The 24528-nt window shown below is 40.0% G+C and overlaps 3 protein-coding genes across 22 annotated transcripts in view; 2 read left to right on the forward strand and 1 right to left on the reverse strand.

The window, feature by feature from the left end:
* ACSL5 (acyl-CoA synthetase long chain family member 5) overlaps positions 1 to 1669 on the forward strand; it is a 65444-nt gene extending 63775 nt beyond the window's left edge. The window contains exons 21-22 of the mRNA XM_049855503.1: positions 165 to 311; positions 1387 to 1669. Of these exons, the coding sequence (XP_049711460.1) occupies positions 165 to 305 (141 nt within the window). The 3' untranslated portion in view covers positions 306 to 311; positions 1387 to 1669. The remainder of the gene's footprint in view (positions 1 to 164; positions 312 to 1386) is intronic.
* Positions 1670 to 3991: 2322 nt separating this feature from the next.
* Positions 3992 to 18749, reverse strand: ZDHHC6 (zinc finger DHHC-type palmitoyltransferase 6). 5 transcript variants are annotated; one of them, XM_049855504.1, is made up of 12 exons: positions 18478 to 18749; positions 17019 to 17496; positions 15074 to 15165; positions 13812 to 13971; positions 12071 to 12232; positions 11403 to 11582; positions 9504 to 9557; positions 7440 to 7607; positions 6183 to 6224; positions 5335 to 5480; positions 5197 to 5243; positions 3992 to 4175 (listed from the first exon to the last, which is right to left on the reverse strand). In XM_049855504.1, exons 2-12 carry the CDS (start codon positions 17283 to 17285, stop codon positions 4072 to 4074), a joined length of 1422 nt encoding a protein of 473 aa, XP_049711461.1. In that variant the 5' UTR covers positions 17286 to 17496; positions 18478 to 18749; the 3' UTR covers positions 3992 to 4071. The 5 variants fall into 5 exon arrangements, with proteins under 5 accessions (XP_049711461.1, XP_049711462.1, XP_049711463.1 ...); XM_049855505.1 differs by lacking the exon at positions 11403 to 11582 and adding an exon at positions 10787 to 10849 and having other exon boundaries at positions 18478 to 18748; XM_049855506.1 differs by lacking the exon at positions 11403 to 11582 and having other exon boundaries at positions 18478 to 18748.
* A 42-nt stretch (positions 18750 to 18791) lies between these two features.
* VTI1A (vesicle transport through interaction with t-SNAREs 1A) overlaps positions 18792 to 24528 on the forward strand; it is a 378820-nt gene continuing 373083 nt past the window's right edge. For 4 of the 16 annotated variants that reach the window (XM_049855517.1, XM_049855518.1, XM_049855520.1 and 1 more), the window contains exon 1: positions 18811 to 19225. In XM_049855517.1, coding sequence (XP_049711474.1) covers positions 18820 to 19225 — 406 coding nt within the window. In that variant the 5' untranslated portion in view covers positions 18811 to 18819. Of the gene's footprint in view, positions 19226 to 24528 lie in introns of all 16 variants that reach the window. The other 12 variants (XM_049855516.1, XM_049855510.1, XM_049855513.1 and 9 more) reach the window with 11 other exon arrangements.

Here is a 24528-nt window from a genome sequence, read left to right on the forward strand (position 1 = left end):
TGGACACGTGTTACTGTTATTGTTAACCTTCCTGCCTCTTCAGCCCGCCTTTTATAATGTTAAATGTTCATTAATTGATGTTCTTCACATAGCACTCTGATGTTTCTGCAGAAGAGTCCAAATAACTACTAAACGCATGTGTGTGTGTTCAACTTCTCTTCCAGGTCAAAAACATCTTTCTTCATCCAGAGCCATTTTCCACTGAAAATGGGCTTTTGACACCAACATTGAAAGCAAAGCGAGCTGAGCTTTCCAAATACTTCCGGGTCCAAATTGATAGACTGTATGAGAGTATCCAGGAGTAGATTAAGGTACTCGTGGCTGGAAGGGGCTTGGAGGAAGGCTGCTGGCTCACTTACTTGTGGCCTTGTGGGGATACAGATCAAAAAATTTCATTCATTTTTTTCCCTTTCTCCTATATGTTGTTTTACCTATTACACTATAAAACCGTATTATTTGTTTTTAATGTTGTCAGAGACTTATAATGCGGACACTTAGCCTGAACTGACAAAATAAATCCTGTCCCTCCCATTTTACATTTTGCTGGTATTAAGGTTTTAGGGCTACTTTTATCAACATGTCCCTCTTTAAGGTCCCTTTTTGTATCCTGTTTCTTCCTCACCATCTCTAACCAATGCAATGTTTATAAGTGACCACTAGTTAAAGGACCAGAGACTTGTTTCACAGCAAACTTTAACTTGTCAATAGTCCCAAAGTTTAGGCCTTCTATAGGGTCGCTATGAGTCGGAATCGACTTGACGGCAGTGGGAATGTTCAAATTACGAGATCTTTAAGTTCTGAAAAGCTGTGTATAACTCATAGGCTTTCTTGCTACTCTATAAAATCACTAAAAGTTCGAGTCCTACCAATTAATTATATCTATGACAAGTTTCTTCTATGTACTTCTGTGTACACTAAAGTCCATGTACACTAAAGTCTGCGTACGGAGGGGAACATTTTGATCATACTGAATGTTGCCTAAATTTGCTTAATTTAACTTGGAAGCACATCCATTCCTCACTTATTGACATTGCTGGGTTCCCAGGACCAGAGTGTTACACAAAAATTGGCATCAGGTGAAAATGAAGAGCAACAACAGATCACAGAAGGACATGACCACATCATTACATAACTGCCAAACCACTGAGAATCATGCACCTCAGCGTTTGTTACTGCCGGACATGTCATTAATGAGGAAAACAATCGGACAGATTTTTACTATGGTTGTAAACATCAAATGTTGGATAAAGAGACAGTCAATAAGTGAGGAGTAGATGTATTAAAACTGGGCCTATGACTTGTCCAAAAACAATGTTTACACTTCAAAATGTTGTTCTTCAAGTCTTATCTACCGTAGTAGCTGATGACTCAATCTTTTCCTTACAGTTTGCTCCAGAGCTGGTAGCTATGGGGAAGGAGTTAAAATTTACACCAAGTGCACTTTTCCAGTAAATGAAGCAAGCACTAAGTCCACACTTCCTGAACTGGGAACAAAGATCTTTGGGCAAACACGGCACCTGCACAACACGCTTGTCTTCTGTGAAGGAACCAACTGATCCAGGTTTTTTTATCCTCTGGATTTCTGTTCTTGCTGTACCCTACCCCACCCGTTAATATGTGTTGCTTCTACTTGTAAAGTCTTTAAAATAAACGATTGCAAATACTTACATTGTGGTGTTTGTTTCCTCATGGACAATGATGAAAATGAGAACCATTTAACAATCAAGTAAATGAGCGGTTCTCTAACTTGGCTGCACACTGGAATTACCTGAAAGTTTAAAATACACTGCTGCCTGGGTCCAACTCCCAGGGATTCTGAATTAACTGGTCTCGGGTATAGCCTGGGCATCAGGTTTTTTTTTTTTTTTTAAGTCCCCAGATGATTCTAGCATGCAACCAAGTTTGCTTATTACTGAAGTAAACCGTTAAGGATTGAATTATGTTCCCAACAAATTTGTGTGGTAAATCGTAACCCCCATACCTGCGGATGTAATCCTATGTGGGAATATAATTTTCTTTGTTATGTTAATGAGGCCATATCAGTGTAGGATGTCTTAAACCAAATGCTTTTGAGATATAAAAGGAGCAGATTAGGTGCAGAGAAGCAAACAAAAATGAGGGAAGATAAGACACCAGGTGGAGATCTCCAAGGAACACCAAGAACACTAGAGAAGCTGAGACAAGGATTTTCCCCCATGGAGAACAGACAGCCTTCCCCTAGAGCTGGCATCCCGAATTCAGGTCTAGCCTCCTAAGCTTTGAAAAAATACATTTCTCTTTGTTAGAGCCATCCCCGTGTGGTTTATCTGTTATAGCAGAATTAAGAGACTAAGACATAAACTAAGTTGAGAGGACCATGCCTTCTTATCCCACAGCTGTGAATAAAAACAAATGCCAGCAAAGCCAGCACTCCTATTAGGCACAGTTCATGTTCTTTCTCCTTGACCATCTTTGGTGTACCCTAAGTAATCTTGACTAGCGCTCCTTTCTGGCTTCTAACTGGAGATAAGAGAGTGTTCCTGGATGGTCTTTCTAGACCCTGAGCCCAGAATAGCTGAACAAAGGTCTACTCTTTGGGTTTCTGAAATAAAAGGGAAGGCAGGAATTACTTCATAGGTCTCTACACCATCTAGTCCCCTATTATCTCCTTCACTTCCTCATATCCCTTCCCTACTCATTCCAACTGGCTGTTCAAACATGCTGGGCACATCCTAGTCTCAGTGTTCTTGTTGTTCCCTCTACCTAAAAAGCAGGTACCCTCAGGGACTCATGACCTGTGTCTCATCGTCTGCTTCAGTGTCACCTCCATAAGATGGTCTCTTCTTTATTTATATTACTCCATCTGAATACATTTTACTCGTCTTCCCACACTCATCTCCTCTCCCTGTTAATGGGGCAGTCATGCTTCCTTTATTGAATGCCCTAGTACCCTTCCCTTGTCCTTAACTATTACAAATCTAGCCCCTGAAGTTTCAAGTCCCCTGCCTTGGGAAGAATAAATAGGTTACTGAAGTCCAGAGGAATGCGCTTTCTTCCTTCTATGATTCTACTCATGTGTTTAGACAATCCTGACTTCAAGTATCCAAGGCCACCAGTTTGGATTCTAACACTCCACTCCCACAAGCTTCAGTTTTTGATATATGCGAGTGTACACGAGCAATTTGATTCACTAGATTGAAAGCCTCTTAGAAGCTGTGACCTCAGTATACCATTTATACTTGATGCTGTTGAGTTGATTCCAACTCATAGTGACCCCATGTGACCGAGGAGAGCTGCCCCATAGGGTTTCCTAGGCTGTAATCTTTATGGAAGCAGACTGCACTTCCTCCTGTGGAGCAGCTGGTGGGTTCAAGCTGCCAACCTTTTGGTTAGTAACCAAGTGCTTAACTGTTGTACCACTAGGGGGTTTACACACTGAAGTGAGTATGTGTCTTAAGCCTCAGGATTCAAGATGCCAAACTGTCACAGGGTTGCAGAGCAACAGTTTTTCTAAAAAGAACTAAGACAAAGCCTTTTTCATCAGCACAAAGAAAAATGCTTTATGTAAAAACCATGATTTATACACAACATCCATCGATCTTTACTTCATTTGATAAAATCTTCATTATTAAAAGACAGGTAACAAAATTTGAGCTTATATTGAATGGGACAAATTAAATTCGATAATATCTAGAATATTATATAAGAAATATCAATTGAAGGGAAGACAGAATAAAAGCATCACATGCAGACAGACGCTCCTGGAAAAGGGGGAACTGTATCTGCAGGTGAGGTCCATAGTGTGCGGCATATTAAAAAACCCTAGAGAAAATGCACTTAACTTACTTGGGTGAAGTGCCTTCCCTTCTGTGGGCAGGAAGAGGTGGTAGGGAGGGGCAGGAATTCAAAGGCATATGCTGAATGGCTTCTCCATTTCAAAATGGTACTAAAGATATTTAAATCATGGCACTAGGGCACCTCTGAGGAAAAGAACACCTTGACCAGAGTAGGCTCATTGCATAATTGTTTAGTAATATGTACAATTTTCAAGTAATGGAGTGGGCTTACAGAATAATTTTACTTTAACAGTGGCTATCTATTTTTCTTCTCGCCCTCTGGGGCTTGATTTGTTTCGGCATCACAGGGACACTTTTCCACACAGTTTCTAGGGAACCATCCCCTCATTCTTGAAACACCTGAGGGAGAAAATGAGATTGATGTAAAACAGTCAGATGTCCTACAGTGATGTTACTGAGACTGGCAAGTCCTATTACTTCAAATTAATATCATTTCAGACTTTTTTCCCCCTTTACTGTCTCTCCTGAGCACAGGTTGAGGGGAAAAAATATATGATTTTTAAACACACCTTACAAGCTAAAAAATGGATACTTCTCAAATTCCATTATCCTGGAAAGGGGCTAATAATATGATTTAGGACAGGCCCTAAGTAGAGACTGAGGGGATTTTAATGAGTATTCACTCACATGTGTGAGCTCGTGAAAGGGGTTCCTGGTTCGCCACCACATTTCAATTGTTCCCAGTAAATGATCTCCTAGGAGGCTTTTATGAATGTCCCTTTCAGACTTCTTCTGACATGTAAATTTCTAGATCAAAGTTGCCTAAGCTACAATATTGGGTTAACTTATGGTTAACACGGTGTGTTTTTGAAAGGGCATCCTGGGTTAATCTTTACTTTAAAAAAAGAATAATTCTAAAACTTAAGTGAAAAAAACAAATGACAAAGTTCCAACCCATTAGTTTTTATAACTTAAGAGGAGCATTCACACAAAAGGGCAGCAATATAGCATAGGGGATGAGAACATAGGCTCAGGCTGGACTGCGTGGTGGGAGCCCTGGCTCTGTGTTAGTGTGTGGCCTTGGGCAAGCTGCTCAGCCTCTCTGTACTTCAGATCCCTCACCAGTAAAACAGAAATGATCGTACTTACCTTAGAGGGCTGCTGGGGACTTTACAAGTAAAGCACTTACACACGTGCCTCCCACACAGTGAGTATGAGCTCCAATGTCCACTACCACTACGAAGGCCTGGTAAATACAAATTCTATGGAGAAACACCTAAGGGACTTTTTTGTTTCTTATTGACTTGCCCTTCTATTTAGTTCCCTAAAGCATTTGACATGTGGCTGTCCACAAAAGCTATTCTTGTAGAATTTGGAATTATTGGTAGCAATCGTGCCCTTTAAACATCCATTTCCATACCTTCTATAAAGGAATCGTCAAGAAGTTTGTCTCCGTACAACCAGTATCTGAAATATTTAAAAGATTAAAAGTAAATTTGTTTAGACTAAATGCCAATTCTGTCATTAAAGAAGAAATTCAGTACTTCATATCACTTACCGTAAGCCTCTTGTGGCTAGAATGAACTCCCCTTTCTGTAGCCTTATTCGAGGCTCTTCAGTGCAGGGGCTTGTAAAGAAGGTCTTGATTCCTTTATTCAAAGGACAGCAGGCTCCACTATAATCTTCTATTACTTTATAGCGAACCTGCCATTAGTGACCAGAAGAACAATTTGAGCCCGTAATATCTGAGTTTGAAATTTTAAATTAAATTTTTAAAGGTAAGTCCAAAGCCAAGAGAACCAAAGTCATCTTCTTCCTAGCTCCCCATCCACCCAGCTCCCTTATAGGAGGCAACGATGTTTCTTGCCCTCAAGGCCTTTTACCCTTCATTTCAAGCACACAGCTAAGAATTAAATTACGGAACAGGGCTGCCCAATAGAACTTCCTGCAGTGACAGACATATTCTGTATTTGTCCCATCCAATGCTGCAACCACTAGACACAAGTGACTACTGAACATTTGAAATGTGACTAGTGCAACTGAGGAACTGAAGCTGTAATTTTATTTGATTTTAACTAATTTAAATAGCTACATGTGGCTAGTGGACACTGTAATGGACGACAGAGCTGTAGAAGACGGGTTTCATAATAACAAGCTGCACTGAGCAGAATTATTTCTTTATGTGGGCAATATAAATTGACTAAATTCCCTCCGAACCTCCAGTCGAAACTATTTAAATGAAAACAACAGTGAAGTGAATTGTAATGTATTTCGATAAATGTATATTAAGGTATTATTTAATAAGAGCCAGCAGTCACTTTCAAAGGAAATTAAAAAACCAACACAGAAGTGTAGAGCTCAATAAAAGAAAAAAGAAATTAGTATCATTGTAAAAGAATTACTTACACTTCTGACCCTCTTATCTGCTTTTTGTTTCAACTGTTCTATCTGGTTGGAAGATATAAAAAGAAAAAATTAAGTCAATTATTTCCCTCCTGAAAAAAACAGCCTTTCCTCACCTATTATTAGAGTGACAAGATGAACTCCTAATTTCCCAGCATTTCAAATTGTTGATAACTTAAAGGGCGCATGTTTCTTGGCATAGAAAGGAGGTCCTATGCCTAAGAACCAGAGGTGAGAGTGGAGCTTTCTTCTCAGTATCCACTCTCTAATGTCTCATCTGTGTGTATTCAGAGAGTGCCCACTGTGGCCCAGGATCAGGGTGACACGCTCTGCCTTCGTGCCGCTTCAGGCTAGCAGCTAAGATGAAGACCCTGGGATTCAGACCCATTCCTTAAAGACATGGCAGACCAACTGCAAGCTTGTTAAAAATGAATCGATTAAAAGTCATCATTACATCTCACTTTTTTTCATTTATTCAACAACTAATTTAATAAAAATAGCACTATATTAGATGTTGTTAGGTGCCGTTGAGTTGGTTCTGACTCATAGCGACCCTACGCACAACAGAACGAAACACTGCCCAGTCCTGAGCCATCCTTACAATCGTTGTTATGCTTAAGCTCCTTGTTGCAGCCACTGTGTCAATCCACCTCATTGAAAAATAAAGAAATCACATGGTCCCTGTTCTAGAATCTTGTCATTAAAGATATGCTACAAGAATTACACAGAAAAACGAGGCTTCACGAGCTACCATACAGTAGTGTGTGATTAAGTGCCAATTCCAGATGAGTCAAGTGGGTAGGCTGCACTTTATGTAAGAGGTGGGACTGGAACTTGTGTTTGTAACCTCAGACAGAGCAGTGGTCATGTGAGGTAGAGAAAACAGGATGGGCAGAGTCATGTGATGGGAATATACAAGGCGTTCATAGAGCACTAAGTAGTGCCATAGACTAGTCTGCTTAGAAAAGAGGATTCCTGTTAGGAAGTGAGCTGGAAGGGGGCTTTAGGCTGTATTTTATAAAACCAAGTTAAGGAATCAAGACTTCACCTCACAGGTATGGAGAGTTAAGGAGAAGTTTAAATAAAGGGAGAGATGTGATACTAAGAATCACATGGTTTAGGTTATTAACTTGGATTTATTCTGTCATCTTGAAATTTTTTTTATTATTTATTTTATTACAAAAGGTCATCTGGACATGCTAGGAATTACAGGGAAGAAGAGGAGACAAAATGGAAGGTCTAGCTGAAAAAAATACTCACTGTTAAGGTGTACTGGTGACAGCCTTCTCTTATGGGCCACTCCAGTCCATCTCCTTCAGGAACCCCTGACCACGTAAATACTTGTTTAAAGTTCTTCCACCTACTTCCCAAATCATAAGGAAAAACAAAGACTTCATCTAGTTGATAATATTGAATTCGATCTTTAGCCTGTGGGTAATAGAGATATAAGATGCCAAATGTCTTTGTCTTAAATGGCTTGCAGTAATACATTATTGATAACACTTATTCCTCAAATCTGTATCATTCATAAACAGGCTTCCTTCTTGCTGTAATGTTAGTGTACAGAGACAGACTTTATCATAGTGCAGGAAGAACTCAGAACACCACCCTTGTACGTGATCATCCAGAAAATAAACATTCAAAAACTCTTATTAAAATAGTTAAAACTTTACTCCTTATATAAAAAATCCTTGATGCTCCTGGTTGTTCAGCAGCACAAGAATCCAGGTTCAAAGAAGTGATGTTGATAATAAGCAGATTTAAGAAAAAGCCAAGGTTTTCCAGGATGCAACTGTTTCATGGGATATACTTGAATGTGATGGTAGTATGCTGGGTAGCAGTGACACAAGGGGAAATAGCCAGCAGACATGTAACAGGAGATTCGTTGTTTCATGAAAAAGATTTTTTACAAAGCTGGCAGGTATGTTCAGGGGATCTTCTTTCATTTTTTTTTTTTTTTCTTTTTACTCATTACACACATATATACTCATTTATATATACATTTATACATATATGGTATACATATACATAAATATTCAGGCTGCATAAACTATATTCTAGGCATTGAAACTGTTAGCTAGTTAAGGAAATAAATTGGCTTCAAATTTCTTAAGTTCCACTGACATCTAGTGGTACAAAGATACATTATTTAATCCTATAAAACATGTACAAGCCTAGTTTAAAATCTGTTGTATAAATCTAATAATTTCGATAAATTTAAAATGATCATTTATTTGGATTTTTTTTTATTTAGTGACAGAATGCCAATTTTAAAATAATTTCTAGATTTCACATGACATTTTATAGTCTTGGTCATTAGCAAAACAAAAAGTTAATCAGACGTCAATATTTTTATGCTAACTAGAAATGATAAATATTTTATTATCAGGGGACAATATTCTGGAGAAAAGTTTCCTGCAATTATTTATAAAGTGGTATTAACTATGAAAAGAATTGTCAAGTAGTAACATGTACGAATCTATTAAATTGTATAACTCCATCCCCACCCAGATAATAAAGGTTACTTTCTTTTTCCTTTCCATAAAACAAAAGCTTCAAAAGCTTCAAAATGCAGTAAGAGTCTCATAGAGATCTAGGCTATTTATAAAGAAAACCTGGTAAGGGTTGAGAGCAGTTTATAAAAATGACTTTAATATGGGCTTTGCCTAAGAGGAGCACTCATTGAAATTGGGGGCATTCTATCAATACTATGTGATAAGAGGTGACAGAGGTATGCAGTGGGTGCTGTGGAAAAAAGGGAATAGAAGTGCTTAACGTAGTCTAGGGAGGGTCAAGGAAGGTTCCTTGGAGGAAACGACACCTAAACTAAGTCTTGAGAGACAAGAAATCAAGCAAAAGAGAAGGAAGAGTCTTCTAGGCAGAGGGAACAACACGTACAAAGATACAGAAGCATAAGATGTACCAACTATGAACAGTCTGGTATTGCTTGGTATCAAGTGTAAATGTTGTGAGGTCAGAGACAGGCTAAATGTTATAAGCCTTATCTTATGTCTAATGTAACATGAAAAACCTATGGCAGCTTGGTAGGATGGAAGTTCCTTTCCAAATGGGCCACCTTCTCCTCCAGGCTAAGAGAGAATGACCAGATGGTTTAATATGTGGCGTAGGCCTCTTCAGCAACTCAGTCTTTATGAGAAGTGTATTTCTGCAGCAGTTATATTAACTGGGAATGAAGCAAAACGTGGCATGCAAGCAACTTAGGGAAGTCATGTGGTAGCCAAGTCTTCCCTTTGGAGTATTTACTAGCTAATCTGGTCTATTAATTCATCAGTTCTTTGTTAATATTGAGGAACAAATTATTACCTTCTCTTCAATCCATGACTCAATAGAAGTTTTGTTTCTGAGAACTATTTTCATCTGCAAATTAAATGATAGAGAGCAAAATTCAATAATGTGGCTTCAGGTTATTTAAAATTATCATCTTCATAATAACCCTATGATATCTTTTGTTGCTCCATTCCATAAATTAAGACATAACAGAGGCTAAGTAATATAGCTAGTATGTAGCGAAAACCCGTTGCCATAGAGTTAATTCTGACTCACAGCGCCCTCACAGGACAGAGTAGAACTGCCCCATAGGGTTTCCAAGGAGCTGCTGGTTGAGTCGAACTGCTGACCTTTTGGTTAGCAGTCAAGCTCTTAACCACTATGCCATCAGGGCTCTAGTATGTATTGAAGCTGGGATACAAATCCAGGCCCGCCTGACTTGTTTGTAACCACTGCACTATTAACACCTTTCCAGAAAAGTGATTACAACCAACTATGATCAAATCTAAGTCTACTATTTTAATTAAAATTCATATTTCAAGTAATACTTCTGAACCAGGTTTTGAGAGTACTAATAAGACAATGACATAATCTAATTAGTACTTATATATATTTTGCTATTAAAATCTCTTCTATTTTTAACTAATCTTAAGTTTATGAGTAATCTATTACAAGTAACAGTGACTCATTACAGTCAACCTAGATATTCTAGGTACTTCCTGTTTGCCTTAAAAAGCGTAATGTATTCGGTTTTTGTTCGATTATTTGGCTTTATAAGTAATTCCTCTTACATAGGCTCTTACAGCACATGATCTTAGTTCATCTCTAATATGACTCTTAATTATAGGCATGGGGGAAAAGTTTTCAAAGCAGTTGTTCCCAGACTAGTAGAAAATATATTCCTAGCCCAAAAGAGCTTATTTTAAAATCAAGAGTTCAAAAAAACTGTTGGGTGAAGCATCAGGGCCCTGAAGCCCAGCACTCCTAATTACAAGAGTTTTGCATTTCCTTGAAGTCTGGCTGTGCCTTCACTGAGACGGTGCGGCACAGTAAAAGCAACCCTGGACTGGGAGTCCTCATTATATTCTAAGGGCCTGGCACCATGCGGGGCATATAGCAGGCCTTCAACGAATGAGTAAATTAACTGAGTGAAAGAATGAGTCAAAAGAAGTGTTTTTTAGTTCCTTCAGAGTCATGTCCTTCTCCTCTATGTTGTCATAGCACTTTACAAACACCTCTACAATATACTACAAGGAGTCCTGGTGGCACAGTGGTTAAGCGCTCAGCTGCTAACAGAAAGGTCAGGGGTTTAAACCCACCAGCTGCTCAGCAGGAGACAGGTGTGGCAGTCCGCTCCATGAAGATATACAGTCTTCGAAACCCTATGGGTTAAGTTCAATCCAGTTATAAAGTGTGGCTACAAATCAGAACCAACTCCACAGCAATGGGGTAACTACACGGTGGAGGAGCCCTGGTGGCGTAGTGGTTAAGCACTTGGCTGCTCACCAAAAGGTGGGGGGTTAGAGCCTGCCAGCAGCTCCATGGGAGAAAGATGTAGCAGTCTGCTTCCATAAAGATTTACAGGCTTGGAAACGTTATAGGACAGTTCTACTCCGTCCTATAGGGTCACTATGAGTCAGAATTTGGCTGGACGGTTATGGCTTTGGTTACCCAGTATTAGTGAAGTTTCTTACTAATTATGAGTACCCTAAGAGCAAGAGCCTTTTCATTTTCATTATTGTAGCCTCAGGAAATAGCAGAGTAACTCATCCCAGAGCAGGCATTAAATAGCACCGATAAGGTAGCGTTGTTATAGAGATTAAAACAGCTAATACGAGCCAAGTGCCCACAACAGTGCCTTGCATGTAAGTACTCAATAAACGTTAGGCAGAATGCTGCTTAGAAGCAAGGATGGCAAGACTTCATCTCACATACTTTGGACATGTTACCAGGAGGGAATGGTCCCTGGAGAAGGACATCGTGCTTGGTAAAGTAGAGGGTGAGCAAAAAAAGAGGAAGACCCTCAATGAGATGGAGTGGACACAGCGGCTGCAACAATGGGCTCAAACATAGTAACAATTCTGAGGATGGTGCAGGCCCGGTCAGTGTTTGCTTCTGTTGTACAGAAGATCACTATGAGTTGGAACCGACTCAACGGCACCTAACAATAACATATTATTATAATTACTATCAAGTGTTTAATTTACTAAATACATGAATGCGTCACCTTGGTTAAGTCACTTAACCTTTCTGAGAATTAATTACTCATATGCAGGAAGGGAAAACAACCGTATGCCTCCACCAGCCTTTTTTGGGTTGATGTGAAGATCAAGAGAAACTAAATTTGAGAAGAGCGTTCTCGACTATAAAGCTCTATATAGCTCTAAATTAACATTTTAAAATTAAATCAATTAAGTAGAAACCCCAGCAAAATTACTTCAATTATCTGGCTAGTACAGAGATTAAATTAATTACGTAGATGGAATAAGCAAAGATAATTTCCATTTCATACTGCATGCTTAAATGCAGCCTTTGTCTCTTCCTCATTACAATTGGCCCCAATAACGTGACAGCTTTTAGCTAGAGGTAACAGAGAAACTTACCTGGATAAAAAACAGCATCCCGACAGCTATAGTTGTTCCTATAGCTAACCCTAAGGCAAACAAGGTGGCAGCAAATGCAGCTAATCCAAAGGGAACAAGCGGAAGCGGATCCCTCCGGGCTGCACTCATGTCAATCCTCACCGTGTTCCACCCGAAGGAGAGCTACAAACGACAACACCACAACTGAGACACTGGGCTGTGGTAAGTGGTCAAGCTTGACCAAAACCACGAGGACCACCTGACCCTGTGGCCAAAGCCAGAAAAGCAAACACAATTGTTTCTAATTGATACTGTGGCTTGTGCTTATACCGCCCTGCACATCCCTCTCAGTCATTCTCAAATGTTACTTTGTTCTTTTCTCACAAGCATCAGCCAGGCCCCAGGAACATTCATCTGCGAGAACAACACTAGACACCAGTCTCAACTGTAACTGTGTCTCCTACCTTCTCTGTGCTAGTTTTCTACATTTATACTATTCTTCCATAGCCACAAAATAGAGCCTAGGGTTCAGCTGTTCCCTCCCGCACGTTACACAACCAGAGGCTAAGAAGTGGCAGAATGAAGGCCAAGCACGGACTCTATGTGTGTATTGTCTAGCAGGCACAATGTTTTAAAATACTTGGAGTTGGTGCCAACATTTAAAATCAGGAGATTTTACATAAAAACCCAGGTTTTCAGATTTTCCTAAAAAAATTGGAAGATCTAGCTTCACTGGGCTAATACATTTCCTTGAAGAACACCAAACGTCAAAAACTGGCTGAAGGTATCACTTCTGAGAAGGATGTGTGCATCCTAGTTGTCATAGTCACATTCTGCCTGTGTTCCTCATTTACCTTCTAGGCTTCTTTAGGGACCTCAATTTGTGACCTGTGAACTTTATCTCTTGACCACTTGCCCTTAAATCAATTTGATTTGTTGCTGGTTTAACCTGTTTATATTCTAGGGCACATACCCTCTCCATAGCCACCTTCCAGAGTAGTGGAGTCAGAAATGAACTAACAGAACTACAACTGGCCACATGACTTGGATGGAAAGAGAAACCACTGGTGTTGTCATCATCTTTTTTTTTTTTCCTGCTCTATTCTTACCACAGCTGCTAAGTTGGAAATCTAGGAACTTATATGCATATGAAATCGTATATATAATTATATATACTTTATATAGAAAATATATAATATTTTATGTGTGTATGTACATGTGTGTACATATATGTGTGTATAAAAGCAGTTGCCATCGAGTTGATTCTGACTCATAGTAACCTTATAGAACAGCAGAACTGCCCCATGGGGTTTCCAAGGAGCGGCTGGTGGATTTGAACTGCTGGCCTTTTGGTTAGCAGCGGAGCTCTTAACCACTGAACCACCAGGACTCCATACATGTATGTGTATACATATACACACACACACATTCACAGTTCTAAAATAATTTATTAATGTCAACCAATATATGTAAGATGAGATTCCAAACCCGCTGCCGTTGAGCTAATTCAACTCATGGCAACCCCGTGTGTTAGAGTAGAACTGTGCTCTATCAGGTGAGATTCCAGAACAAAATAATCTTTCCTCACCTTAAAGATTAAGTTTTAAAGTTTTTTACGAAGGAACCCATATACAGGTAAAGCAAACTTCTCTTTCCCTACCAAATCACAGAAAGCGTATTTCCAAAAGGGACTTCGTAAATAATCTTGGTAACTACCATTTAATCTCGCATGGATAATTTTGTAACAAATGTTTTCACTTACCCGATTATAAAGCTGTGTATACATAGTCATAATGAAAATAAAAGCAGCATGAATACAACCCAGTGGTGCTAAAAGGAGAAACAGTGTGAATGAAGCATGATTTTGGTAGCCACAACAGTTGTTGATCCAAGGACAGTGATGGTCCATCTTCATCACACATCTAACAAAAAAATTTTACATAAAACATGAGGCAGAAAATCCTGTCTACTTTAAATAACTTTCATCTTCAAAAGATCAAGCAAATATGAATCCAGTACGTCCATGAGTCATAGAGGAATGGAAAAGACACACCTTTGTTTAAAGAAGTCAGGAGGCCTAGGGAGAGGCTCCTTATAAAAAACATGAGCGTGGTTCCTGGTTTTGCTAGCTCTTAAACTCAGTGACTGAAGCACAGTACAATACAGACTCAATAAAATCTCTCATAAATCTTCCCTTCAGTTGAGGGGCCCAAGCAGAAGCTTGTAACTTCCTTCCTTCCTGCTCTCACAGTCTGCTTTAGGTGTGGAATCTCTGGGCTTAGCAAGCTAACTCAGGAATGTAACATGTGGTATAATAGTGAAGTTTTACTGTTTCCTTTCCTTATTGTTGCCAGAAGATAATTTTCTGGCCTCAGTCCAAGCTCTATTTGCTTTCAATTGCTCTCATGAATCTCAAAATTCTCATCATAAATGTCTTATTAATCAGTTAATACAGGTGTTCATTAATAAAGGTTCTACCTTGTTTCACATGTTTTTTAAAATAGTAATTCAGTTTGTTAGCCATTAAGTTTCTTGATATTAAGACAAACACTTGTGGTAATAGGCACTGGATTATTTTATTAGATTTTTATGAAGTGTAAATGTTTGTCAAATACATAACTGGAAAAACAGGTCTCCTTTATGCTTTCATCTCAGAACAATTCTGAAGTTAATCAAGATGACAGCCAACAACCAATCCTGATACATGGAAAAAATTCTGAAGATATAATTTTTTATCCTGTTCTTAAGGGAAAGAGGCAAAGCAAATCCATACTTTTCTGAAAACATTTTTCACTTATAATAACGAAAAGATTTTTTTTTTTTTTTAATTTGGATTGATAATTTAACTGTAAAGTGGAAATTATGGACACTTAAGTATTTTGACCACATTTTTTTTTTTAAAGTTACCACCTTGCTGACTTGCCACTTGCAGAGAATAAAACTAAGATTGATAGAACACAAAGAACAAAAAAAGAGCAGTAACCAAGTTGATTAATCCCCAAAGAAAAGCAGACGGACAGGTACCTGTTGCACTTTCTGCAGTGATGTGAACGGGGTGCCTTGTACGCCTGGCAGACTTTGCAATACTGGAGATACATACTATCCTGGGAGTTTTCCTTGGCAGCAAAATATAAACAAAAATACATCAGATATCTGATCCCAAGTAACAGCAAGTCTAGCCTTATGAATAAATACTTTCTAATGCCACTGAGTGCAGTTGTCTCTCCTTACTCCAAATCTTAGTAGAATAGAAGGAATTCAGAAAAAGCTAGCTGACAACTTGGTAGGTACTTTAGTCTGGGATTAGAGCACCAGAGTTGATACCTTTCCTGAAATGTGCTCCTTTTTTAACTTTTCCACTGTTACCTCCCCTCTCTTGGACCATTTTAATCACTTCCTAACTAGCTTCTTTCACTGTAGTTTCTAATCCAAACCACCTATTGTCAGAATAGTATTAGTATTAGTACAACAGGACCCTGATTCTGTCAGAACTCTGCTCGAAAACCTCCAGTAACTATTTTTGGTATAGCAATTTCTCATGCATTTGAAGCCTTCCATGCTGGATTCATTTCAGCCATATCAACACTATGTAATCTATGCTGTCCACTGTTTCTGAATATGTCCTCCCACCATTCTCTTCCCTATCTCCTGTGGAAATTCCCACTCTCCTTTTAGGTTCCCAGCTGAATGATCAGTTCCTTCTAACTTCAGTGGTACTTATCACATTCTACTTTATAGTGTAGTTATTTGTACAAGCACCTTGCTTTTTCCCCTAGATTAGCTTTTCAGTATGAACTGTATCTTACCCATCTCTGTACCCACTCTGGAAGTACAGTGCACATAGTATAAACCAACCGAACCAACTGCCTTCAAACCAGTTTGAGCTCATGGCGACCCCATGTGCTTCAGAGTAGAACTATGCTCCACAGGATTTTCAATGGCTGATTTTTCATAAGTATATGCCAGTGTTTTTCAAACTGTAATGTATTTAAGAATCACCTGGGGCTTTTGTTAAAATACAGATTCTGATTCAGTGGGTCTGGAGTGGAGCCCAAGATTCTGCATTTCTAACATGCTACCAAGTGATGCTCCTCAGCAAAGAATATGGAAATTAACAAGCATAAACTCTGTTAACAATTTTTAAGAAACCATAAATTGGTTCACAGTATACTTCTCAAGGTTCTGATTTCACTGCAATAATGTAAAAACCTTATGATTTAAACCAACAGTTTCTAAAAGTGTGTCTCAGTTCTGAGGGATCTTAATGCATTACATGGAAAAAGATTCTAGAACCAAAATGCACCGTGAAATTATAAGAGGTGTATGATATACAATGTTTCCTAAGCTTAAATGACCACGTACTACTTCCCTCTGGAGCCCTGGGGGCGCAGTGGTTAAGAGCTATGGCTGCTGACCAAAAGGCTGGCCGCTCCTCGGAAACCCTATGGGGTAGTTTTACTCTGTCCTATAGGGTCGCTATGATTTGGAACCACTAGACGGCACCTAACAAAAACAAACAACTCCCCCTTTATTAAAAAAAAAAAAAAAAGCAGCATAAATATTCAATGAAATTGCTTGTCAAAATGCTAATTTAGATTAATACTTTCAAAAGCCAAAACCCACTGCCATTGAGTCAATTCCAACTCATAGTGACCACACAGGACAGAGTAGAATCACCCCACAGGGTTTCCAAGGCTGTAATCTTTATGGAGGTAGATTGCCACATCTTTCTCTAGCAGAGCGGCAGGTGGGTTTGAATCAGTTAGGAGCCCAGCATTTAACCACTGTGCCACCAGGGCTCCTTTAATATTTTCTAAGAGCAATGAAATAAATTCTTCGAGTGTAAATGATCACTGGCTAGACTAATATTCTTAGTCCAGGTTATTTGTATTACTGGTTACCATATAAAGCAACAACTAAATATATGGTTATCATTAGAATCCATTATCTTAAAAAGTATTTTTCTTACCGGTTTCCACCCCAGAGGGACAAAACCAGGCCCCACAAACATGGCATTGAAGTAATTATACAGAATCATGATTGTCCAATTTATCAACATTATGAAATTCACACTTCCTCCAGTTGTATGTAAGGGCCAATACCACAGTACAGAGTCAATCATGGCCATTGTAGAACATATTGCTATAACACCGAGGGCAATGATGGGACCCCAGTGACACAATCTCTTTAATTCTTGGAGATTTTCAAACTTGATAACCGAGCAGAATGTACCCATTTTGGTGTGGAAGGATTCCTTCCTACTTTTAAAGATTGATAGATGTCCTTTTTCTGTGCACACATTTCCATGTAGCACAAGTCCATGTGTCTTCTTCCTTAATAGTCATGGCTTTAAGTTGTGGGATGTTAACGCAGATTATGCCATTTTCACTGTTAAACACGCAGAGCTCTTTATCTTAACCAGGAGAAACCAGTGGCTTGGTTTGAAACTAAAGAAAACAAAATGGGAAAGTTCGTAAAAAATGTTTATTAATTTAACAACTCCAGTAATTACCTATATAAAAGCATCTCAAAAGCACCCTAAGATGGTATGAGTATCTTGGCAGATGTCAAAAAGAACTACTTTCATGTTATCCAAAAGCGGGTTCGGGCCTGAATTGTAAACTGAAGTATGTAATAAACATGATCCTAAGATAGCTTTTATTCCTTTATTCCCAACTTGTCAAGGGACTGTGACTGCCTTTCCAACACACAGTGAATGGTTTGAGGAGACATGATTCTAGAGCTGGAAAGGAGGGCGTTCAGGATGATCTAATCCAGCTCCCTTCTATAGAAAACAGAAATTGGTTTAGGGAGTCAAGAGATTAGACCAAGGTCACAATTAAGCAAGCAGCCAAACCTGGAACAGAACCCAAGTCGTGAACTCTCTTTGCAGTATTCTAGCTGCCTCTTACAGCTTGTTGGAATTAAGTCTGGTATGAGCCAGACAGCAGTCCGTGGTCTATGCCATTTGCTTGCTGTTATTTCCTAAACACAATGGGCCATTGGGGCAAAGGGAAAGGGGGAGGGGGGAAGGGCAAGAAGAGGGGTGTGAAATCATGAATGGCTGAGCGAGTACCTGAGAATGAGCATGAGAAAAAACAGAAGTGCCTCCAGGAAAGAGAGAGAGAGAAGGCAAGCTGCGAGCGCAGGGAAGAACTGTGAAAGGGTATTTCTGAGTGGAAATGAGCGAGTTGGAGGAAGATCTGGGGGTATAGATGGGGCAGTAGAGCTTCCCACACAACAGATGCCTCTTCCTTGTGCCTCAGTTTCCCGCCCGTGTCATGGAGCGGAGCCTGTTGAAAGCCTCATTCGGGGAAGGAACATCCTGGTAAGTGAGGTTAATCTCAACATTCTGGAAATTCTTGACCTCACCCAGGTGGGGCCAAGACCGCCCAAATCGTGGTTACATCCCCTGCCTTGATTCCCACCTCAGTCTCGTCCCTGGTGCCCGCTCCTCAGCCATCGCATTTCCGGGGTGGCTTGGGCTCACCCGGAACAAATCTTCTCCGCTTCGAATAACTCCGTCGTGGGCTCCCCAATCCTGGGAAAGCAGAAAGCAAATCCTGGTTGCTAGAGGCTGAAGTGCGGGACCGGCTACATCCTGTGCGTCCCTCCGCCAGCGCCTCGCGGGGCCTCTCCCGCTCAGGCCTTGCGCGCAGCCTCGGTCACAACCACTTCCGGAAGGTTCCCCGTATCAAACTTCCCTCAGGGAGCAAGCTCCTGAGACCTGTAGCTTGGGGACCCGGACCCGCTTACCAGAATGAGAGAAAATGATTTCCGTGATCCCTGAGCACCCGCATATTTTTGTAGGCCTTAAAAAAAAAAAAACTAACCGAAGCATTTTTTTCTTCGTGGATTTCTTAATCCTGAAGCCTAGGCGGAAAATAAAAAGCCTACCCAGTTGGATTTCCGGAGGACCGAGATTGCAACGAACAACCGGGAAGCGGCTGGGCTGGGAGCTGTCCCCCGGCTCTCTGCTGCTCTTAAGGGCTTTCCCGGGGTCTCTACGCCCCCGTGCCCTGTCCCGTGAGGTTCCTGGCCCGATTTTGGCTTCGGCCCGGGCCGGTCAATCCGGAGCCGCCATGTCGTCCGATTTCGAAGGATATGAGCAGGACTTCGCGGTACTTACTGCAGAGATCACCAACAAGATTGCTAGAGTCCCCCGACTCCCACCTGGTGAGAACCCTGCCCCGGACGGGTGAGGTGGCTCAGAGAGCGAGGGGGCCGGGGGCGGTAGAACGCGGTCTGGATGAGAGTATCTGTGAGGGTCTGGCGCGAGACGAGTGAGGTGGTGATGGCGCTCCCGGGAGAGACGGGGCTTGACCTGATTGAGGGCAAAGGACGAATCCAAGGTGGGTTGTAGCGGGCAGCGAAAGAGCCTTCAGAATCTGAGCTACTTGGGCTCGAATCGAATCCCGACCCAAGCGCCTCGTAACTTGTATAGTCTTGGAAACGTTTCTCTGAGTCTTTGATTTTTTCATTTATAGAATATAGAGATGTGAGTATTCAAAGGGAATGAATGAAAGTACCTAGATCATGAATGTGCAATATAAGCTAGTGTTGTTCTGTTAATAATAATAACAACAACAATAGTGCTATTATTATGTACAGCAGGATAGAGTCAAGAGCCAGGGTGTCAGGGCTCCAGTCCTGGCTGCCACTTAGACTTGTGATTTAGGCAAGTTTCTTAACCTTTCTCTGGTTTTCTTCTTGGTAAAATAGGAAGAATAATTGTATCATTTTTATAGGGTTGTTGTGAAGATTAAATGGTTTAATATACGTGAAACCCTTTCTCGTGTGTTAGCTCCTAATATGATAATTAGTATTTTTCAAAACCCCACCCCCATTTCTTAGGTCTCATGCTTCTTAGGGTATCTATAACTCAATTCTGTGTAAAACTTGGTGCAGGATAATTTTTCTCACATTTAAAATTCTACAACTCCCACCTGGAAGTTTTTGTTTTGTTTTATTTTTTAGCACATCTTACTTTCCGTGCAGAATTGTCAGCTGTGGGAAGGTGGGACTCAGATTTCTGAGGCATTTACTTAGAAGGGGCTCAGGAACTGTTTAAGAGAATGACCAGACTACTTTAAGTATGGTATTTTGTCATTTTTGTTTGTAAGATATTGTTTTAGCATTTGTTTTGTTTTTCTCTAAATACCGATTTAATTTGTTTAGCTAGTAGCAGATAAGATTGTTACTTTTTTGGCTTCCTTTTGTTGCAGAAAATGACTATCACCAGATTGCTAGGCTTGGCCCAACCTTAGCTCTGGGCTGTAAAGTGTTGAAAGGGGGGTGCTCCTGCTTGTTTTTTTCTGTGAAAGGAGCCTGGTGACACAATGGTAGGCGCTCAGCTCTGAGCCAAAAGGTTGGTGGTTCGAACCTGCTAGCAGCTCCTTGGGAGAAAAGACCTAGCAGTGTGCTCCCATAAAGATTACAGCCTAGGAAACCCTATGGGGCAGTTTTACTCTCTCATATAGGGTCGCTATGAGTCGGAATCAACTTGATGACACACAAAAACATTGATCTGTGAACTCATGAGAACCTTCCCGTTCCCATCTTTTTAGTCAAGCACTTGCTTCTGCAATAATTTCTTCCCAACTTAAGTTGCTGTTCCTCTTTCCCTCTCCCCAACTCCCCCAAAACGTGTGTGTTTATAAATAATTTCATCCTTTATCTCTTTGTTTTTCTTCCCCCCACCTATTTTCTGTTAATAGGGTTATTTGCTTGAAGCCAGAATCTCTGAACTTACACCCCACTCATCTCCTGAAGTTCCAGTTAGTTCTGGAGGAGGTGGATGATGTCTTAAAGAGGTTTATGAGTCCAAGTAAGGGAGCAAGAGGAGAGAACCAAGGTAGCATAGACCACCGAGCTCTGCTGCCTGAGAGGTTTTTGTGCAGAAAGTGGCTGATGGCCTCAGTACTTCGTGATACATCACCTCACTGCTTCTCCTGGATTCTGCTTTTCTCCACTGCCCGTTATCTTGATTTTTGTTGTTATTGTTATTGGAGGGTACTTCCTTTTCTTGAGCTCCAGAGCCTCAGACTATCAGGACTTGTGGTTTCAGTTGAATTTTTGCTCCTTTTTAAGCTCCATTTTAACTGTAAGGGCATTAGCACTGGAAACATCTTTGTTTGGGTTAATAAGTTATGTACTGGGAAGCTGTTTATAAAGAAATAAAGTTATCTTTGGGTGCAAATTTGTAAAAACTGTTTCCAAGAAAACATTTTGTTCTAATTGAGTTTTTCTTGCCTTTATATTTTAATGTAACAATACTGACCAAATAGAGGGAAACCTTGGAATTAAGTACCTTAAAAATAAAGCCGTCTGTCTCATTATATGTGCTATAAATATAAGGCCCAAGCCCCGCAGCCACATTAGAGTTGAAAGCAGAATATATTGCTGGCACTGGGACAATGCTTACTGACTTGAATAAATGAATAATTATAGTTCTTAAAAATGCAGTGATTTCTCCCTTAATGACTTCTGATTGTTCTCTTAATGTTCCTAGTTGATAAATAGAAAAAAATTAAAAACTTACTCATGTAGTTATGCATTTCACATGTATGCCTGGACTAACAGAAATTAATATGTACAACCATGTTAAAAAACAATATGATTAAAAGTAATTATAACATCTCTCCTGATATCATTAATGGTTGTGATACTCAGCTGAAATTGACCCAGTGGAGATGAGCTATAATTTGCTTGACTTAAACCAAAACCAAACCCAGTGCTGTTGAGTCAATTCTGACTCATAGCGACCCTATAGGACATAGTAGAACTGCCCCGTAGAGTTTCCAAGGAGCACCTGGTGGGTCCGAACTGCTGACCCCTTGGTTAGCAGCCATAGCACTTAACCACTACGCCACCAGGGTTTCCTTAAGCTCGGCTTAAGAAGGTTAAAAATTGGAGCAAACTTTTTAGCCAAAGCAGTTCATTCCCCAAACATACTAACTTTTTAAAATGGAAGTAGAGTGGGTAGGATTGGTTGAAATTAACTTCACTCCCTGTTTTGTGTGTCGGGTGTATTAAAGTGTTAATTCCAAAGACAGTAGAAAAGATTGAACATTTTAAAACTTGACATTAAAAAAGAAATTTGATTATGTGGTATATGTTTTTAACAATACAGAGACTTTGCTTTTAAAGTGTTTGTTTCAGGAATTAGATTAATGAAGTGGATGAGTCTCTTCTTAGGTTATTAATACTTTTATGACACCATATTCAAAAGTTGATTTTTAATGATTACTGTTCTTTGGTCAAGCCAGGAAAATGACTGAGCAGAAACCTTAACGAATTAATTATTATCATAACTGTTATTAATTTATTGTGAAGTTTCTTTTCCTCTGGAGATGGGAGTGAAATCCTAAAGGATGGGGGAGGGATACTTTCCACAGGTCAGAGCCTTCGTTACCTCAAACAGGCTTCGGAAAGGATTTTAACCAAACTGTTCTTTTGCAATTAGCTACCACACCATTCACAGAGAGACAAATGATCTACTGTGAATCCTGTCACTTTGTGGCTGGAGTTGGAAATGTACCAAGAAAGGTTAAGACTCTGACATGGCATCAGATCAGTTTAGAATCTCAGCTCTGCCACTTACAGTGTGTGTAATCCTTGGGCAGGTTGCTTGACCTCCCTAAGCCTTGCCTCCTTCATCTGTATAATGGAGTGGGCATTGTGGGAGGGGAAGGGAGGAGACTAGTAGTAACGACCTTAAGATATTGTAACAGTCAAACGAAATCAATCATGTAAAGCATTAGCACAATTCTTACCCAGAGAAAGTGCATAATATCACATAATATTGCTGCTGCTGCTGCTGATGGCAACAACTTGGAGAGTTAGCCAGGACCCAGCTGCTGCTCAGACTTTTGGATACTAATTGAACTAAATCAATCTTAATGAACTTGGACCTCAAGTCTTACCTTTTTCTGTACCTACATTAGAGTTAGATGAATTTTTCTTTATGAACACCAGCGTTTGAAGGAAGGCGAGTTTTGGATATGAAATTGGAGCTGGGCTTTCAACTCAGAACATCAAGGAGGGAGTCAGGGGAGTGGAAGTGGTGGGGCAAGACAGGTCCTTTCTGGAAGGAAATGTTCCAATCCAGCTGATGGGTTATCCTAAGTCCTAGAGGATTTAGGACAGCATCTAGACTGGTCATGTACGGAAGAAGCCATAAAAGTAGTGCATGGATTCTCTCTTCCCTTTGCAGGGTGGTTGTAGTGAAGGAATTCAGGAAAGTGTGCTCTTCTGAAAACAGTGGTTTGCTTAAATGTGTGTGGCTTGGGAATTGTACTGTTCACATGTGACTGTCAAGCACTTGCAATGTGGTTTGTGCTATGTAGTGAAATGATAATTCTTTGGATATATAGGGTTAAAATATTATTAAAATTAAATATATGTATTATTAAAACTAATTTTACTTGTTTCTTTTTTACTTTTTTTGATGTTACTACTAGAAAAAAAATTTAATTACATATATGGCTTGCATTATATTTCTGTTGTTCTAGAGAGTTAGGATTGAAGGGCTGGTTCCAAACCTAATTCAGAAACTCACTGCTATCTCGCAGTCAGCTCCATGTGCTGCTGGGCAGGGTCCACCTTAAGTTGTACATACAGGAAAAATAGCCTTCAGCTGTTACAGTTGGCCCAGTTATATCTCATAAAAATTTTAGCGCATTTACGGAATGTTTAAATGCTTTATCTTTGAATAACACACACACATACAAATATATGTGTATATTTGTATACACACTCACATATATGTGTATGCACACATAATATGTACACACAGATACATAAACTACTCCAAGAGGGACTCCCTTCAACGATTTAGTCAATCTAAGTCATGGCTTCGCTGATATTTTACATAAACTTTCAATGTTAGAACAGGTTTAAGTTTACAGAAAAATTGGGAAGATAATACAGAGAGTTCCCATATACCCCACACCCAGTTCTTCATCTTACATTAATATATTTGTTACAGTTCATGAACCCATATTGATATATTGTTATTAACCAAAACCTCGTAGTTTATTCATGTTTCCTTAGTTTTCACCTAGTGCCCCTATTCTGGTCCAGGATCTCATCCAGGACACCGCATTACATTTAGTCATCATGCCTCCTTAGGCTCCCCTTGACTGTGACCATTTCTTAGACTTTCCTTGTTTCTGATGACTTTGACAGTTTTGAGGAGTACTGGACAGGTGTAAGGAGCCCTGGTGGCATGGTGGTTAAAGCATTCTGCTGCTAACCAGAAGGTCAACGGTTCTAACCCACCAGCCACAACAAGGGAGAAAGATGTGGCAGTCTGCTTCCCTAAAGATGACAGCTTTGGAAACCCTATGGGGGGAGTTCTGCTCTGTCCTGTAGAGTCACTATGAGTTGGAATCAACTTGACAGCAGTAAGTTTGGTTTGGTCAGGTATGTTGTAGAATGTCTTTCAACTGGAATTGGTCAGATGTTTTTCTCATGAC

The sequence above is a fragment of the Elephas maximus genome, chromosome 16, assembly GCF_024166365.1.
Source record: "Elephas maximus indicus isolate mEleMax1 chromosome 16, mEleMax1 primary haplotype, whole genome shotgun sequence".
Lineage (NCBI taxonomy): Eukaryota > Metazoa > Chordata > Mammalia > Proboscidea > Elephantidae > Elephas > Elephas maximus.